Source organism: Periplaneta americana, chromosome 13, assembly GCF_040183065.1.
Source record: "Periplaneta americana isolate PAMFEO1 chromosome 13, P.americana_PAMFEO1_priV1, whole genome shotgun sequence".
In the NCBI taxonomy this organism is placed as follows: Eukaryota; Metazoa; Arthropoda; class Insecta; order Blattodea; family Blattidae; genus Periplaneta; species Periplaneta americana.
In genome coordinates, this window is record NC_091129.1 from 65,070,274 (window position 1) to 65,091,300 (window position 21,027).

The following is a 21,027-nucleotide window of genomic DNA, read 5'->3' on the forward strand; positions in this document are numbered from 1 at the left end:
GCTGGCATTATTAAGAGACGCGTCCATAAAGTAACTTTCCCACTTGTCCCACAGCTAGCAAACCTTATGTTGCGCGAAGCGACTGCGTGATAGAATAATGTCGTGGCATGCCGCAAGCGCTAGCGGAACATCCCGAGTGCTCTCAGTAGCTTCGTTGCATTGGTTGAAGATGGACGTTCCTATTCCAGCTCCCGCCGCGTGAAGTACGGCCAGTGATAAAGTTTTTGAATGCACAGGGCATAGCGCCGATTGAAATTGATCGTCAGCTGTGCCAGGTCTATGAGCAAGCAGATGGTGCGTTGCTCCAAAAGGTCGTCTGTGATTATGGTTGGCCTACTACTGCGCTCCTCGTCATGCACATTTTGGCGTCCTGCTGAAAATTGTCTACAGCAGTAACGCATCATCTGCTTGCCCATAGGCCTGGCACAGCTGACGATCAATTTCAATCGGCGCTATGCCTTGTGCATTCAAAAACTTTATCACTGACCGCACTTCACGCGGCGGGAGCTGGAATAGGAACGTCCATCTTCAACCAATGCAACGAAGCTACTGAGAGCACTCGGGAAGTTCCGCTAGCGCACGCGCCATGCCAGGACATTACTCTATCACGTACACGCAGTCGCTTCACAGCTTCACATAACATATGGTTTGCTATTAGTGGGACGAGTGGGAAAGTTACTTTATGGACGCGTCTCGTACGTTTATCTCATTCAGACGCTAGATAATCATAGCTGTTGATAAAGCTCCGTAAAAATAAATAATAAAAAAGAGACAAAATAAGAACTCAAAGTAAATGCCCTATTAGGGACTAATTCCTCTTTACTCTATATTGAATATTTCGGGTTTCTTATCTAGGAATTAACTGAACTTGCGAGGGGCCTAGACACCATATTCAACAACCCCTGTAACATAAGTTAGCACTCATTATGAAATAAAAAAAAAGAATTGTGTACATGGTATTATTAATCAAAGCTATATAAGTAAAAATACGCGGGATGTTACTAATCGATAGTGATTCAGTATATGCCAGCCGTTCAAGCATGTCTGATGCGCGTGTTCCTTGCTGGAAGTCGAGCTGAACGCTATTTGAACAACTGTAGCTTAAAATGGTGTTATATGAATAACTTCGACTGCGTTACTTTATCCTGCACAGAGTTATACGTTTGACATTTTATCCTTCCTGCAACTGAAATACATAGCCTCAAGCTTTCAGTAACCTGGCACTGACGTTCGTATACATGCACAGAACACCAAATTGCTAGCTCGTTTAAGTTTCTTAGAATTCCTGACTTTCTCTTTGTCCAATACAAGATCACTGACATGACATTACACATTTTCCTCCGCAATCCTCTAGACTATTGATATCAAAGTATCTGACTCACAAAAGAAAAACAGAAAAAACACGTCCTCAAAGCAATGTTGGATTTATCGCAAGAGAGTAAAGTTTGTAGCAAGGGATCATTTATATTCTTCTCAAAGCATTCGCCCACTATATTTTCAGAATTAAAAAAAAAAAGTTCGAAATGCAGCACTTCTATCGCCTTGAAAGAAAAATACTTGCATAACGTTCACTGTTCGATGTTTGTACTTGGAAAGCAGTATTTACGGTGTTATGAGTTATTCTTGCGGAAAAAAAAACGTCAAGGTGCTGGTACATCTATATTTACCGATGAATTAAATTGAAGACACAAATGAAGAAGAAAACACAGAAGGAAGTCAGATATAAACGAATCCTAACGAATAATGCAGGGAATCGAAATGAAGTTACGTCTATGGATAATATGGAGAGACGTAGAGTGGAAGTAATTGTACGACTATGGTCAGAAAGTACTGCACTACACTTTATTATGCTTTAGTACTTCCGTCAATAACAAGTTCGTTCTTTTTTCGGCTGTTCCTTTAGCAATACGTGGTACTATGCATGCAAATAAACTTTACGTCATTGAAGCGGCATTTTCTTTCATTCATATATCGATGTGTTCAAGTAAAGGGGATTGAGTCATTTTTGTACAAATGGAATTTTGTTCCTCACGTGAATAAACAAGTTAAATTCTAGAAGCGGATGTGCAATATATATATATTTGCATTTTATGTGTTTTATTTGTGTAGTTAATGATTTTCAATAAGGTTTCATAGTTTTATTTTTAAGTATCTCAAAACTCATTTTATGACCTATCTCCAATCATCCAAAAACCACCGATGTTATGTCTGTCACAGCCTCATGGGACATTAAGAATGTATCATATATCAGTTGTTTTTAATTCATACCAGATACCAGAAAGATACAACTGGCACTCTTCTTTCTTTCTTTCTTTTTTACATATGTTTTAACTACAATGTTCACATCGCGACTTTACTATGGATGAGTTATTTTGTCTGAAGTTCCGAGTTCTCTCTAACAAAAAGACATCTGACACTCCGATTTGAAATGCTCTCTCACCAATATGACATCTATCGTGACAAGTGAACACTTAAATCTCCGACCAAAACACCATCTATCTCCCGACCGGACATTATTTTGAACTCTCAGTTGACAGACGCTATCTCGTGTACAATGTTGCAATTATTACGATTCCTGGATTAATGAAATACGAGGTCAGACAATAAATTAATAGAACTAATTTTTTTCCCACCTGATGAGGCAACTCTGCAGCCTCCTACCAGAGATGTGTTTGAGCTTGGTCCTTCCTCTACCCGAATTGCAACTTGCACCACCCTGCAAGCCAGGGCTGGGCATCAAGAGTGGATTCTACTCTCTCACGGGGAGCTATATGATTTCTCTTCATCCCCTCTCTTCCCCGCCGTACACTGCGCAGCGTTGATTCAGTGACGGATAAATATTAAGCGTCTCCGTTTAGAGTCTGGATGCGCTCCCGATGCCCAGCCCTGCTGCAAGCCGTCAGTGTGGAGTAGCTGCTTGACTAGTGGAGTTGTGTTTGCTCCTCGTCAGTACAATGGAATCAAACATCACGCCGTGGTATGCCATCTTGTTTTGTGTGAAACTCGGTGAAAATGCCATAAGAAACAAACTTTTCGATGGTATAAAATGTTTCTGAGGGCAGACGTAACATTGGAGATGAACACCGGAGTGGGCGGCCAACAACTGAGATCATAGTCTTGTATGCCTTAATGGCTTGCATACGGAGTTATCTTGTCCAAGTGATGCAAAAGATAAAATATCTCTATGAATCTGTATTTGTAAAAAATGTCAATATTACAAAATGATAATAGGCCTAATAATAATTAAGAGGAAAGGATCTGGCCATCCTACCCCATTAACTCCTAGCTTATTTGTCTCATGACGGTCATGAGTGATGCCTTATTGGTGTCACTTATGAGGTTCAGTCCTGTCTTCGGACAATTGGCTAAACAACATTATTTAATTCATGTGAAGAATTCTTTGTTCATTATTAAAAGTCAATTAAAATAATATCCTATAACTATGCACATCATTACTCCATTCTCATCATCAAGGTTAGGATTTGCACGCGCGCAATTGTTTTATCAATTAGAACTCTCTGACAGAAACCTGCGTGTGAAATGAAATGTTCCTTCAGAAGAGAATGGAAGTAATTTTTCCGTACCCTTTTCTCTACTTTTTGGGCTCTTTACCCTCTTTTCACTTCACTCTGTACACATTTTCTTTTATACCCTTATACTGCTACATTTTAATTTTTTTACAGCTCATTTTGTCGTTTAATGTATTTTTTTTTAATTTCACTGTATTGCAATTTACATAATGCTTATCATGGTAGTGAAAGCGGAAGTGAAGACAAAGCACACCTTCAAAAAGGGAAATTTCACTCGCTGACCGTTAAGTAAGTTGATGCCACTATATCTATCTGTGAAGCAACAAAGTGCTTATAACTAACTCTTCTTAATTTCACTCGAATCAGTATCTCCTGTTAGTGAAAGTAAATTGCAAATTGTGCTTTTAATCATTTTGGATTTATAGTTAAACCTGTAAATAGAGGGTATCATTGGATAAATCCTGCTATGATAGCAAATACTGCTCCTATTGATAATACATAATGGAAGTGGGCTACTTGGATCAAGTATCCATAAATTAATGTATATTAAAAAAAAGAGTTATTTAATTCTTCCATTGGTTGCTTAACGAATTTAATACTAGATTTCGTTATGTCGAAGGTGTCCAAATCTGATTTTTCATCCTGGCTCAGGAATTCAAGCAGGATTTCATCGAAACTGATGGAACGGTTATACAGGTAAATGATACTGATATACAATTATTTAATACTGAAGATAGTCTATGTATTAGAAACGTACATAGTTTCGATTAAGTTGGTTTTAATTACACGAGAGAAGAGGAAGAGCATTTGCCCAAATAGTTGATTGAAACAGTACCTTCGTGTCCTCTTTTTTGTCTTATTTTAACACATTTTCTCCTCATTTTTTCCTATGAAAAATGCCTGCAAAAATTTTATAACCCTGCTCATCACTTTAAGAGAAATTTTAAAGAGATCTCTGACAGAGAAAAGTGGGAAACTCACTCCGGCCATCTATGTATTTGGAACGTGCTGAGGGCAAGGCTCAACAACACTCACCCAAACCTTAGACGGCCATTCGACTCTGATAGGCAGTTATACGGCACTCAGTTGGCCTTCAGATTGTTGTTCGACTCTGATAGGCTGTGATCCTATGATTTACATGTTTCCATTTGCATTAGCCTATCAGAGTCGAGTTGTGGGCTGAATTTCGGGTGAGTGTTGTTTATGGTTGCTCTCAGCATGTTCCAAGTGGACTATGGTACTAGGACGAGGTGCACAAGGCGATACCAATTAAGGAGGATCAGTGCTTGGTTGTCAAGTACTCGGCGTTTAGAACCATAAAACCAAATTTTGAATGTGTAAATTAAAGGTATAGCTATGGAAGCTTTGCTTTCTTACTTTCCCTCGAAAAATGAAAGGCGAAATGGAAAAGATGAAAGTAAAAGAGAGGGGGATAGGAATTAAAGTAGATGATACAGATGAATAATTTTGAAGTTCCTTGCAGCAACTCACCGACAACATTGAGGCGGAAGGCTTGGCTGATCTTGGGTTCCGTGCTGACCTGGCACTCGTAGGTACCGGAGTCCCTGACCTGTGGAGAGCTCACTTTGAGCGTCCATTCGTCGGAGCCGTCCGAGTGCAATGACTGGAAGCGTTGGTCGTTGGTGTAGGTGAGGATGCCGACCGTGAGGATGTGCAAGTCCCGCTTGCGGATCCAGGACACGGCCCGGTCTCCCAGGTTCCTCACTCTGCAGTGCAGGTACGCGCTCTGGCCCACTGTGGTCGTCATCTCCCGACGCGTAGAGTTGTCGAAGTAGGGCTGCGAAAAGGGCTGCTCCCAGTAGGGCGCGTGGTGCTCGATCACAGCTCCTGCAACAAATGGATTCGGATTAAAAACTGTGAACGAAGTTGGTTCACTCAATCACTTATTTTGATCTCGGAATGGGTACAAAACCCAAAATGTTAATTGACAGAAGAAGAAGGAGGAGAACTATCGGCGTAGCTATGTCGGCAGAGACGTTTGTCTGCTGCTATGGACCTGTGCTTGGGGGTGGGTTCAATTCCCACTTGAGCCGATTACCTGGTTGGATATTTTTCGAGGTTTTCCTCAAACAACCTATTAGGTGATCTATGATGGCGAATCTTTTGCTTTATCTCGTAAAATATCATCTCCCTATCACCAATTCCATCGACGCTGAATAACTTAGCAGTTGGTACGGCGTCATTAAATAACCCTCGACCAACTAAAAAGGCAGGACAATAGATAACGTAATTAAGATATTACCCATGCCATGTTTTTAACTCAATACTTCTGAAGATATAACCAGAAATAAGATAAATCTAAAGTCATAGTTTTGTGAAGTTACGTATTCAATTCCAGGTGAGAAACCTGCAAACCAATTTAGGCCTCTGTTAATTCTTTGAATTTAGTCAAATATACACAACGGTTACCTGGAAGATAAATAAAATTGTGGAAACAGACATTATCCGTACGGAAATTTTAGCCCGAGGATTTTGAATATGAGAGAAATTCAAAATAATATATTTAAAGCTGAACTCCAGCATTTTTTTAGTCAAATAAGGAACAAAACATTACGTTACATCTCAGTTTTCAGGTCCCCATTGCTCTCGGTGCAACGCATAAAATCAAATGCACGATAGAGCAAAAGGAGATTATGGAGAAGAATATTCAAGCTACAATTTTTAAAAACATAGGCCTATTATGTGTCTTTCAAGCGTTAAATTTTGTTACATAAAATGTTACATGTTATGTTACATTTTATGTAACATAAAATTTAACACATGAAAGACACATAATACGTTTTCCAAAGTTAAAAGTTGCGTAATCAAGATGTACAATTTTGACTTGAGAATTGTAAACATGCTGACTCACAGACTAAAATAAAAACTAATTTCTAAAGCAGAATAATAGACTATATTTCTTTAAGCACTTTACGTTATATTTTTAAATGAATATACTTTGATCTAAAAATAAACAAAGACCTTATACTTTCACGAACGATGGACAATACGGGCAATACTCATGCTACTGCCAACGCTTGAATATTTTTTAAGACTTTCGTGTTACTGAACGCCGTGCCAGACTTTTGTGTCTGTTCACATTGTTCAAAGTGCAGGCATATCAATGATTCCCAGTTACTTATAAGCTTTATCATTAAAGGAAAGTAAACTAAAGCAAATCTTTTGAAAGACATGTTGGTTCAGAAAAGTGTTTATACAATTAATAATTATATATAATAATAAATTTTCAGTCAAATACACTTTTCAATTTTGTAAGGTCAGATAATCTGTTACATTACAATATTTAGTACGAAGTCACTAATATTTTCGACTTTAAAACTAAAACTAATACAACGTTTAAGAAAATTAAAAATCAATAAACAAGATAAACTACTTTCCCTTGATATTGAAAATCTTTATACCAACATCCCCGTTGAAGAAACTATTCACATCATTACCACAAAACTATTAGAGCTCAAACTTGACCCCATTTTAGTAAAACAACTAGAAAACCTGTTACATACCTCCTTACAACAAAATTATTTCACCTTCAATGAGAAAATATATAAACAGGTTAAAGGTATAGCCATGGGTGACCCTTTATCCGGCCTTATGGCAGAAATCTTTCTACAAAATTTAGAAAATAAAAACATCCCCAACATACAAAATCAGCATAACATAAAAAATTATTCCCGATATGTAGATGATACCCTAATCATACACAATGGCACATCATCTTCTGACTCTATAGTTACTTCATTCAATAAATTACATCCTAGCCTAAAATTTACTTACGAGGAAGAAGTACAAAGAACAATCAATTTTCTTGATTTAACTATTAAAGTAAATAAATCCAAACTCACCTACAATATTTACCGAAAAGTTACTTCAGTTGATTATACTATACATAAAACATCTAACCATCCATATTCACAAAAATTATGTAAATTTAGGTATCTCATTGACCGCTTAATAAATACTCCTTTAAGTCAAACAGCTTATACAAAAGAAAGAAAATACATAATACAACTCGCCACAAACAATGGCTTCAACAGAAACACAATTGAAAACTATATTCGAAATAGAATCAAGAAACTAGGAAATAAAAATAAAACTTTCACCACATTACAACCCACAAACCCAAAAAGAGATATAATTAGATACCCAATGACATATTTTGGAAAAATTAATAATCATTTAACTTCATTTTTTAAAAAAGAAAATATACATATCACTTTCAGAACTAACAACAAAATAAATAGTATCATTACCAACAAATTGCGCAAAACGAATAAATTCTCACAAAGTGGTATTTAACACTTACAATGTAAAAATTGCAATAGAAAATATATAGGACAAACCAAACGAAACTTCCACATTAGATTTAGAGAACATAAATCAGATTTCCATAATAACAGGAATACATTTGCTACTCATCTTATTGATTCAGGCCACGAAATTAATAGTATGCAAAACACCTTAAAAGTTTTAAAAGTAATAAATGATTCACACCTTATCAATACGGCAGAAGAGTTTTTTATTGTAAAAAATCAAGACCCTAATAATCCATTATTAAATGAGCAAATACCAAATTTACGTAATCCCCTATATCACTTAATAAAATAACATGTTATCGAATAGTCACTCCTGGCATCCCCTCTCAGTTATCTGTCCATACATCATCACTCAGTCTAAAACATGTAACGTCGGGTGAATCACGCCCCCTTGTCTGGATGCAAACAACTGAACAACTATGTAAGTACAAATATAATAAACCTTTAAGAAACGCTGATATCAGCTCTCACAACCTTTTCAAAATTAATAATAACCTATTAATTAAAACATTTCAGACAACTATGGCATTCACCACGACGAATTAGACTGCGTGCTCTCCCACCAACAGCATTTGCATCACAGCTTCTCCATCTCTTTTAAATTTATACATTATATTTAACATTTTAACATAGTTAATATCAAACTGTACAAATTTAATTTTAATGATACGATCTAATGAGAATACTTAGCCTTTAATTGTATAAGGTTAATATCATGCTGTGCCTTCTCCTTGTCTTATATACACACGAAAATCTAGCATTAGTGTTCAGCTTTACCATGTACAGTTTACCTCAAGAGGCACGAAATTTATATAATTGTAAATGCTAGTACGTGCATTACTTACCATGTTATTAATTGCTAGATCAACTTATCACCTATTTTTAAATATTGTTTGCATCTCATGCACCTGAAGATGACTTTTTAAAGTCGAAAATATTAGTGACTTCGTACTAAATATTGTGATGTAATAGATTATCTGACCTCACAAATTGAAAAGTGTATTTGACTGAAAATTTATTATTATATATAATTATTAAAGCAAATCTGTTTATGGGTAGCGGATCCAGCACATGGGTTACAATTTCCTTGTCTTTTCTTATGGAGTCTAAAACTAATCTCGCTTTCAGTTTCGTGAGCAAATAGGCAGATAGGCGTAAATCATAATATACTAAATTTCATTATATTGAGGCTGAAATATATTTCCAGTTGACGAAATTACAAGAATGGGACTTTGAGATATAGAGAGAATCCACTCGGATAGCTAACCTAATTAGGGAATCAATATGATCGGCCTACCAATCAATTCATACCAAACAATATGTAATATCAATAAAATAATGTTATTAATTACTAATGCTACATATTAGAAGTAAGTGGACGCTCTCTGCCTTTTAATTCATTATTTAAAACTTGGCATAAATAAAATTTAAATAACCGAGTATAAATGGTGTCTAACAATTCCCAGCGAGTTCTTCAAAATGAGTCAGCTGTGACCTGGATAACAGCAACTGGCGTTTTAATTTTGGTCAGGAAATCAAGTCGTGGCCTTGGTTTGACAAGATTCTAACTAACAAAATTGACAAAAACGTGTTTTTCATTTTTCATCACTAGAGCGGTGCAGACGGAGCACATGACAGACAGAATGGCATCATAGCAAGGGTTCCGACGTTACTCGGCGTGTTCCCTGTGTACAAGCGACGGTCAGGTACACGATGTGTTGACGTACAGACGACACAATAGAAATGACACAGTTCCCTAACGTTTCTGCAATTAATTTTCTACAGATACTTTAATAAGATATCAAAATTGCAAAACTAATTAACCATTTCATCCTAAACAAATAATATATATTTTACATGTATGATTTCATACAGAACGCAAACAAAATCACTGTTTATTTGTAACGGGTTCATGATATTCTATTCGCAAAAGCACTTGAACTATTGTTTTTTGTCTTTTTCTTTTCCTTACAATGAGTGTGAGTTATTAATGCACATGTTATACGTTATCACTTTTCTTCCAAATATTGTTATAGTACACAACAAATGACATTTGTAAGTTATTAACAGAAAACGATTATCGTCTATCTGATAGCATGGCCTTATATGTGGAGAAGCTTCTTTCTACGTCTGTTGAAACAACTGGGGCATACGTAAAATCCTGTACAACATTTTTTTTCAACATCTGTTAGTTCTTCAAAGGAATCCTTATCTCCAGAAATACTGTCACTAATCTTGCAAAGTTTATAATATCCACCATTTTTTTCAACATATTTGTTATTTTCGCAGATATTATTTTAGCAATTTTATCGTCTACTTGAGTCACTTTCTTCCAGATATTTCGCAATAGGAAAAACCGATCAACCAGTTTTGTACCAGACTTTTCTAAAGCTGTTATGCAATCAGGAATAAACCCGTAATTCGATTCAATGTATTCCAATTGTTGTTTTATGCTTGAATCAACCAACAGACATTGGGCTATTGGTATTGCAAATGGATCTTTCACATCAAATGATTGAATAACATTCTGGACCTGGTCGAAATATTTACAATACCGGTAATAAATGCAGGCCTTCAATCAGGAAACCCATCGAGTAAGTATAGGAGAAGGAGGAAGAGATACACCAGGACATATCTTCTTGAATGCTTAACAAAACAACAAAACGCATCACACATTTCTTCATGGAACACGGATGAAGAACTATGGCCCTGCTCACATTTTTCGCCTTTTTTTTTTTTTTTTCAACTTCATGAGGGCACGTTTGTGTACATCCCTATTTACATGTCTTAGAATATTACATGTTCTATTTACTGAAACTGATATTTTACACAATTTGCAGAATAGTTCATCTTCGCTGCAACAAAAAAAATATCACCATATTCGGAAATAAGTCTCTTAAACTTCGCCGAACGAATTTTCTCCCCCTTAGGCATCGTAATACTAGAACCGAACTGTTCTCATGTTCCTTCAGTATTGACGTTTGCTTTACCAAGCTGTACCTACTGCTTGCAGCTATCCTGTGTACCGCAGAGTCAGACCTCTGCGGGTACACAAGGTGAATTTACAACCCTTGCCCTGTTGCCGTTGTGTCGAAAAATTGCTCCCTTTGCACTGCTCTAGTAATCACTCTTCATAATACTATCTAGCTTATAAATACATTTCAGCACCATTTGTTGACAAATGAACGAACTAGCAATTGACAGAGTTCTATCTGATGTCAAGATTTATTTTGACAAAATTCCAACTGCAAGCTGCTACTATTCTCTCGCAGAAATCCAGAAATTCAATTCGTTGTATGCACAGCTAAATATGATATCATATTTTATTAGTAATTTTCATGGCGTACTGATAATATATGGGTAATATGTTCAGATTATTGATAATAGAAAACTAATATTAGTATACCGGTACTTTTTTTCTATAAAAAAGAGCTATCATCATAATGAAAGTGTGATATCAAAGTTCTGTCGGTATCTTCCGTGACTACTACCCTGATGATTACATTCCTCCTAATTCATCTGGTAATGAAAATTATGAAGGAACAACCCCAGGAACGTAATTATTATATGTAATGAACCTAACCTCAATCGTAACATGTGGTATAAAATGCAATTTGAGGTTCGATAAGATATTACAAATTAAGACTCTGTATTGAAGAATTTATAATTTGAAGTGAATTTCCTTTCAAAGAATATGGCTTCTTTGCCATTAAATTATCAGCTTACCGTTACATGCTTGAAATAAGGCAAAATAGAGGTCTAAATGAGAAGAAAACAGAGTGAAGTTGACCACAAAGTTACTTAAAATTTACGTGTTTTTTAATGATGAGGAAGGGAAGGACAGACAGGCATCCTTTGAAGAGAAGACTTGACTTCAGTAATAAATTTTCAACATCTCAGTAAATTTCTTCAATTAGGTGACGTACTGTTTCACAGAGTATACTGCCAACAATAGCATTTCGATGGACAAAAATTTACACAATGAAGAAAGCTTTGACTAATATATATAAGACAGCCAACAATACGTAAGATGATTTTTATATTCAATCCCTTCGTTTTCCACTTAGCCATTTTTTTCGCGTGTTCATAACATTTACACATTCCCATTACTTAAAATATACCTACATTTTTTATTCGTCAATAATAAATTTGATGACTAACTTCACTTCCAAGAAACTGCTTCTTAAAACAATATTTTTAATTGTGTTATTACTTGTTTAATTTAAAAATATAATATAAACAACATAAAGTATATAAATACATTTAAATAATACAAGCAACATTGAAATTAAGTTATAATAGGACTAACAAAAAAAAAAGACATATGTAACTATTACAGTAATTTCAGAAATAACCAAGAAAATGCACTAAAAAGAAGATACGCAAAGTAGTGTCTACTCCGCAGTCATGGAAATGCAATAGGCTATTCGACGCAGACATCCTCCACATATAACATCAAGTGAGATTGGCCTTACATGAAGAGTAATATAACAGAGATCTCATTGTTTAATTACTGTAATTTTATTTTAATTAAACTATTATCCAATTATAAATCAAAAGAGAAAAGTTTTTTTTTCAAAGTTTAAATTTTTTAAGTAATGAATAAAAATAATTTGACAAAGTTCTGTCAGCAGTTAGAACCTTGTCTCACCCTGAAAATTCATTATAGAAGGACATAGTTCTAATTGAAAAATAAAATATTCTAAATGAAATGAATAAGTGGTCAAATTAGGCTATGAAATTATGTAATTATAAGCTCAATGCTTTAAGATGTCATACGTTTTTTTTTAGTTGGTTATTTAACGACGCTGTATCAACTACGAGGTTATTTAGCGTCGATGAGATTGGTGATAGCGAGATGGTATTTGGCGAGATGGGGCCGAGGGTTCGCCATAGATTACCTGGAATTCACCTTACGGTTGGGGAAAACCTCGGAAAAACCCAACCAGGTAATCAGCCCAAGCGGGGATCGAACCCGCGCCCGAGCGCAACTTCAGACCGGCAGGCAAGCGCCTTAACCGACTGAGCCACGCCGGTGGCTAAGATGTCATACGTCATGTTTCATAAATATAAAGTAAGAAACTAAATGTTAATATTACAATAAATTGAAACTTTGAAGCTCTGTATCTCAAAAGCATGAAAGAGCAGTTAGAAACCTTGTCAAACCAAGGCCACGAAGTGTCTCCTTGTTAATTGTACCTCTGGCTCCAAACATTATTCCAATAACCGTCCAATTATTTTACATACACAACTAGAACTGTAGGCCTATTTCGCTCTAGGCTATTTCGGAATCAAAATTAAAAGCGCAGCAAATTATGAATATATTTTTTAACTAATAACGGGTAGGTCTACTTCATTGTTCGAAATTTGAAGGAAAATTCGATGTAAATACTGTATTCATCTTATATTTTCATAATGGTAAGAAAGTCTCCAGTAGCTGCATTCCACCTCTTCACTGGACATCACTACTTATCAGAATACCTTCATAAAACTGGATACATAGAAGATTCGAGATACTTATAAAATATGCAATGTGTTAAGACAAAGGCTCAACAAAGATGATCACCTAACATGTTGAACTAGACAAGAAAGGCAGCTACATCATCAAATATGAAGTATTTATAAGTCTGTAAGAGAAAAATTAGCTCAAGGTAAGTAAGTCTATCTTTGGACAAAGACAACATCTTCGGCGACTCTGTTCTGCTGCTCAGCCGTGCGGCGGATCGTGCTTCAGACATTCCTCCCCCTCATGTGGTAGGTCTACATATTAGAGCTCTGCAAACATTAATGTAGCTCGAGCGTGAGAAAGCGATAATTTAGTTGGCTATTAAAACGCTAGATTCTGGAAGTGTAAGAAACTTCACCGCTCGTCACTAAACTTAGAGCCAGTGATGCACGAGACACGAACGAAACACACTCGTGACAATTGCTTCAGTAAATATGGATGGAAAAACTAGACATGTTGTAGAGGCTAAACATTTAAGACACGAATACAAATTAAGCAAGCTACTAATTAAGCAATCGGTCCAAACTTTATAATAAGATAATAGCTAAATTACCAAACACATAATTTGCTATTGCTTCTTATTAAAAAAAAATTGTTGCTTCGAGAGAAAATTTAAAGTTTAAACTTCAATCATTGTGATATCTGTGTTTTTTTTACTCTGTTATTTGATAAATTCTCTTAACATAATGTGGAATGCCCCCTGAGCACGAGTATGTAACTTACTCTTTCTGGGGGTGCTAGATTGTTTTTATATGAAAAAAGAATATGTATCTTTGTTCCGGCAATAAAGTATTATTATTATTATTATTATTATTATTATTATTATTAAACTCTTCAAGTAATAATGTGTGGGATAATTTTCTTTTAGAACAAATATAAATCATTATTTAATTTCGTTTCCCTCAGTCTTTATTTTAGAATTCATTTTTTGTTTACAAACAAAGGATAAAATTTAATGTGGTAATTATTGTTCTATTACTTCTATATTTGATCAAAAGACATAATTATATTTAACCCTCAACTGGTATCGCTTTTTAAGTGTACATTACGATATCAATAGGTCTATATTCACCCATGGATACCAGTTGAGGGTTAAGATAGAAATTATTTAAGTTTCATATTACATTGTAAAAGATGAAAAATGTGCAATTAATTTCGATTTAAACAGCATTTGGAATACGAGAAAAAAGTAACGTTGAGTACAAAATACACGATGGAAGTGAAATAACCTTGCCGATTGAAACAGACGAAAGGCTACATTTAATTGAACAGAATACCTATATTCAGTTTTGTGATTAAATGCACGGTTAATTAGAAAATTTAGTTTGAAGTTTCAGTAGTCTGGCAACATAGCCGCTAAGACACTCTACTCGTGATACAGATGTAAGAGGTCAACGAACTCTGTGTGTTTCGGTAGGTAAGCTGCTCTCCGCCTAGACGTTGCCACTTGCTCGCATCGTACAGTGCCTTGAAATGAGAGGATTTGAAAATTAAATTTACACGAAAACCGTGCACGCTATTGCAATACGCCAGAAGGATAATTTATTCTCGATTAGATCTCCTATCGATATGGACAAAAATCACGATCCTACTCGCAACAGTTACCGAATAAGAGCTTGTTAAACATTTGGGTAACAACTTTTTTCTGTAAAAGAAACTATGGACTTTCCACAATATGACATTATAGTTTCTTTGTTACATACATCATAAGCTACTCCCTCTAAATATCTGATTTAGAGCGCTCTTCGGTCGAAGGAAACTCTCTCGAGTGCAGGGCTTTCGAAAGAATACGAGGGAGCCAAAATTTGCAGATATTAGATGACCTCTATTTTCGACTTTTCCTTTCAAAATTATCTTAAGTTCTTTTAAAGTAGCGGTGAAAAACAGAGTGAGACAAATGGCAGCAGGCTTGGAGCCCACATGGATTCTTCCTCACAGGCCGAAATTCTCTCGCAATAACGTTCATCGCATAACCTTTAATAATTTCACCTCCCAATTTTCCGTCTATCATTGCCACTGAAATCATAACACATTCTGGAATGTAACTTAGAAAGAAATGAATATAATATGAAGTAAAATGAGGCCCATTCTGTGTGTACCATGTTTCAGTATTTTACAACGAAATGGCGAAAGACATGCAAAGATCCATTTTCTTTATTACCTTATTTATTTCTGTCACAATTATAAAAGAAATGTATGTGATAAAACAGTACGCATATATTTTAGAGATTGTTGAAGGGGAAGGAAATGCATCACGCACAGATATGCTTATTTTTTATCTCTCCTAAGAGATGGGTTGTAAGTATTGATTCTCCCAGACCTGCTCTTGCATATTCCTTTGGGATCAGGGGCATGCTTTCTGTGGCAGTCGCAAATTTATGCAGCATACGATATGACGGTTCAGTGGACGGGTGTAATAAAGGCTGTATAAATATTGAATGTTATAGCGGTTGAGGGATTTCAGTTGGGTTGTAATATTTACCAGCGAAAAATAAAATTATGTTACATATAATTCTGTATAAATTATAATTCTACACGTACGCTCATTTGCATTTTAGTAGCCATATTGGTATCCACGTTATATGGCGGGTAATTGACATAATGATGTTCTCTACGGTGGCAAGTAGACCCCTGAACAACGGTATTACGGCGTGAAAATATTCAACCGTTACGCAACTATACTGCCCTAGTTTGATACCATTCATACTTATTGCGTTAACTGTAGTTTAGAATAAAATTGCTGTTGTAAATATAAACCAAGAGATTCATTTATAAGGATGGCCATCATTGGCAGTCTCGGCCGTTCTTTTGTGAATTTCTTATCGAGTGTGAGATGATATATTGGAAGGCAATTTAGAGGGCTTTTAAAGAGTAGGTACCAGTGTAACTTAGAAAATACGGCATAGACCTAATTATTACAGAGTCTCAATTTCTGTACAGTAGAAAAGTAAGTAAGTAATTAACTAAGTGTCTAAATAAGAAAGTAATTAAATAAGTAAGCAAGAAAGTAACAAATTTTGTATTTAAATAAGTAAGCAAGAATGTAACCAAATAAGTAACTAAGGTTTTAAATAAGTAAGTAAGCGAGAAAGTAAGCAAATAAATAAGTATCTAAATAAGTAAGTAATTAAATAAGTGAGCAAGAAAGTAAGCAAATAACTATGTATTTAAGTAAGTATGTAATTACATAAGTAAATGAGTAATTGAGCAAGAAAATAAGCAAATAAATAAGTATTTAACTAAGTAATTAAATAAGTAAATAAGTAAGGGAGCAAGAAAATAAGGAAACAAATATCTAAATAAGTACGTAAGTAAGTAAATAAGTGAGCAAGAAAGTAAGCAAATAACTACGTATTTAAATAAGTAATTACGTAAGTGAGCAAGAAAATAAGCAAATAAATAAATATCAGGTAAGTAATTAAATAAGTAAGTAAGCAAGAAAGTAAGTAAATAACTATCTAAATGAGTAATTATATAAGTAAATAAGTACGTAAGTAAGAAATTAACTAAATATTTAAATAAGTAAGTAATTACATAGGTAAATAAGTAAGTGAGCAAGAAAGTAAGTAAAGAAATAACTAAGTATCTAAATATGTATGTAATTAAATAAGTAAATAAGCAAAAAAATATGTAAATAAGTAACCATGTATGTACGTCTGTATGTGGGCCTATATATGTATGTTTGAAAATAGGCATGTACGCATGTATGCAAATATATATATTCGAATAGTTCTTAACTCCGTATTCACAATTATATTTCAGACAATGACCACAAGTATTCTTTTAGTAAGATTATGCGACTTTTATTCGGTCGACATTATAGAAGATTTCTGCAATACAATACAGTGTTGCATGTTCTACTAGAAACTTTGCATATTATGTTCATTAAAGTTTCAGAAAATTAACTACAATTTTAGAGAAAGCGATGGAAATTGTAATTTGTTCAGATTATATTAACTGAGTTGCTACATCTATATTTTCATATTTTAATAGTGTTCAAGTAATTTGAGAATATTTAATATTTAAGATAGTAAATAACCGATGACGCCCAGTATGAAATGCCGAAAAATTTAGTCAACTAAATATTGTAGATTATGTGGCGGAACTGCACCAATATAGTTATAGATGCAAAATACCCATCATGACAGTTATTTTTATACCTTTAATCCAGCGGTCATCAGGACAGTGCACCCAAGGGCTTATGTCCCTTACTCGCGCATAAGAGGTGCACTAGCGTGCATCCCTTCTGCACGACGGTGCATATTCCGATACACTCCTTACCCGTTACCCATTTCAGCAAGTGCTGATGACCACTGCTTTAATATCTCCACTCACTCACTCACTCACTCACTCACTCACTCACTCACTCACTCACTCACTCGGCTATTAACAATCAATGACAATTCCATTCACTCAGTATTTTTTAGTATGTTATGCTGTATCAACATCTTAGATTATTTAACGTCTGAATTAAATGAAAGTGGTAATGCCGGTAAATGAGTCCGGGGTCCAGAACCGATAGTTATCCAGCATTTGCTCATATGGATTGAGGGAAAACCCCGGAAAAAAACTGAACCAAGTAACTTGCCCCGACTGGGATTCGAACCCGGACCACCTGGTTTTGGCCAGACGCACTAAGAGTTACTCCACAGGTGTGGACCTTCACTCAATATCCAAAGTACATAGCCGCCTTGATAGCTCAGTTAGGAGAGTACTGTTTACGAAGTCCGCAGACTCGAGTCCAAATCTCGGAGTTGATAGAATTGTAACTATGGTGGAGAAAGCCAAAATTGTGACGGATTTTCTCGGGGTTCTCAGTATTTTCCCCTCGATTTCTACCAACAATCTTCACAACACAATTATTGTCCTTTGCTCATTACATCTGTGTCGAAAATAGAGCACCACTGGTGTTCGCGTGGTATCAAATCAATTGTCCATCAAGATGGGTGTCTCGTGGTTTGTCCAAACACTGATAGATGGCAGTGCTGGCATATTCTATACGGCTCAGATATTTACGTACGTATGCTTCATTTTTATCACCGTTTAACGACGCTGTATCAACTACTAGGAAACTTAGCGTGATATTTGGTGAGATGAGGCCAAGTAGTCTTCGTAACATGCCTGTTAGTAATGTTCTGCATGACAGATTCGTCAGTGAAAAGTTGAAGTTTAAAGTCCTCGAAAGCTGCGTAATACCTGTAACGTTATACGGTTGTCAAGAACGGTCCGTGAGGCAACAACAAAAGAAACTGCTTCCTGTGTGTCATAGGAAAACGGAGACGAACGTCCTGCAAAATAATACCTTGCAGAGACATCAGAAGAAGGAGCGGCAGGGAAGATGAAGTGTTTTTAGTCGGTTATTGAACGACGCTGTATCAACTACGTTATTTAGCATCGATGGAGTTAATTATAGCGAGATGATGTTTGGCGAGATAATAATGATTCGTCATTTCATTACCTGACATTCGTCATATAATTTGAGAAAAAACAATCATGTAATAAGCCCTAATGGCCACCGGCATAGCTCAGTTGGAGAAAGTTGATTGTCTGTTGATCCGGAGTTGCGGTCGGGCGTGATTTCGATTCCCGCTTGGGCAGGTACAATGGTTTCGTTTTTCCGAGGTTTCCCCCAACAATAAGACAAATGTAAGATAATGTATGGCGAATCCGTGGCCTCAGGTCACCAAATACCATCTCGTTATCACCTATCTCATCGACGCTAAATAACCTAGTATAGTTGATACAACGTCGTTAAATAGCCAACTAAAAATAATAAGCCCTAATGGGGGTAGGAGGAAAGGAACTGGCCACCCTACCCATTATCTTCTAGCCTAATTGCCTCGTAAGTGATGAACTCAAAAACTATCCAACATTCTGCGATGAAATTTTTTGAGCGTATATGGGAGAGTCGGGTAGTATCGGACATCGGGTAATATCGGACAGTGAGTTTCTTTCATCTACCACACGATGATAGTACCTGATTGACATGGTTACGTTTCTGTGATGTCGCATAGAGAAACGTAACCATATCATTCAGGTACTACCATATGGTGGTAGATGAAAGAAACGCACTGTCCGATACTACCCGACTCTCCCCTATATATCTCAACAATATGAAAAGAGATCACTCCTCTATCTTTGGTAGATTGTTTGATAAAAGTAAATTCCTTTAAAAATGGTCAAATATCAGTATTCTCTTCTAACACAAAATAAAAAAAAAATTATTTATTAAGGAATGTAGGTGAAAGAGCGTGATATTGTAAATATGAGTTTCAGCAATAAAATAAAAGAGACAGAAAATGAAAAAGTTAACAAGTTTATCAGTTATGAGGGAAACGCTTCATCACTGTATAGTGAACTGCCACCATTTTTAATTAAAAATATATATATATATATTTATATACCACATACCAATCTTCATTATTGTACAAGATACAGTAATGGAGGAACAAAATGTCGAATATTTCCAAAAATTTTACTGCTGTAAGTTGTACCTAACCCTTTAAAAACACCGCTAAGTGATACTGTGTTTGTATAGCAGAGGATTTACTTGGTCAATTTTATAGATATCTTAAAATTTCGTTCACAGATATAAAGCTAAAAGCTCATATTAAATTACAATAAGAAAAATTAAAAATATATATTTATTAAGAAAATGTGCTATAAACTTACAGATTGCTGGTTAGTATTGCGTTTGCATAGCAGGATATTTTAATGAATAACTTGGTCAATTAAATTACAGTTATTTTAAAATTTCTTTCGCAGTTATACAGCTAAAAGTTCATATTAAATTACCATAAGAAAAATTAAAGATCAATTTTTTAAGAAAATGTGCGATAAATTTTCAGATTGTGTTCTCATGGTTGGGCATTTTGACGCCAATTTTATAGGTATCTTAAAAATTCTTTCACAGCTATAAAGCAAAAAGTTCGTATTTAATTACTATTTAATAAAAATGATCCTCGAAGGAGTATACAACCCCATAAAATTTAAACATTATTATAACTTACATTGATTTGTAAGCGCAATCTAGTAACTACTGATTGAATGAAACGATAACCGATGCCAGTACTACTATTTAACTGAGAAGTGACAGTATCCGCAGAATGACTATACCCTATTTCAGTTTGGTTGACAGGCCTTTCTCCTCTACTCACACTCCTTACCATTACTGAAGGGAAAGATTCTACTGTACACATCAGCAACGTCCGACTACAGCACGAAGTGACACATTTTATTATAGAAAATTTGTACCAGTAGTCTATATTTCGAAAGTCTATAGTAAGCAATTTTATTTCATTTCTATTGCTGTTTACATCATTGGTACATTAAAATCTACTGACATCAGAAGATAAATGTTTTCTTCACCGATAGTTCCTATACAACATGCATACTGGGACAATTTTCATTGTGTCGCTCCCCCTCACTTGTTAATACAAACTAACATTCCTTATTCAATTAGTAATTAGTTGAAAATATTGTAACGGCACTAAAATATACTGAAAGTTGTCAAATATCTGTGTGCCAATATTTATATTTCTTTACGTACTTTATTTTATATTTTATTCTCTTTAGTGTACAGCTTGTGGGGGGAGGTGCAGGTATAAGAGGTAACAGCTACCGCTCGGTCGCTGGCGGAATCAGGGCGAGAAGAAAG

The 21,027-nt window shown here is 35.3% G+C and overlaps 1 protein-coding gene across 1 annotated transcript in view; it reads right to left on the reverse strand.

The window, feature by feature from the left end:
* The window catches only part of LOC138711632 (myosin light chain kinase, smooth muscle-like), a 143,231-nt gene that overhangs the window by 99,706 nt on the left and 22,498 nt on the right, over positions 1 to 21,027 (reverse strand). The window contains exon 5 of the mRNA XM_069842763.1: positions 5,022 to 5,378. Within this exon, the coding sequence (XP_069698864.1) occupies positions 5,022 to 5,378 (357 nt within the window). The remainder of the gene's footprint in view (positions 1 to 5,021; positions 5,379 to 21,027) is intronic.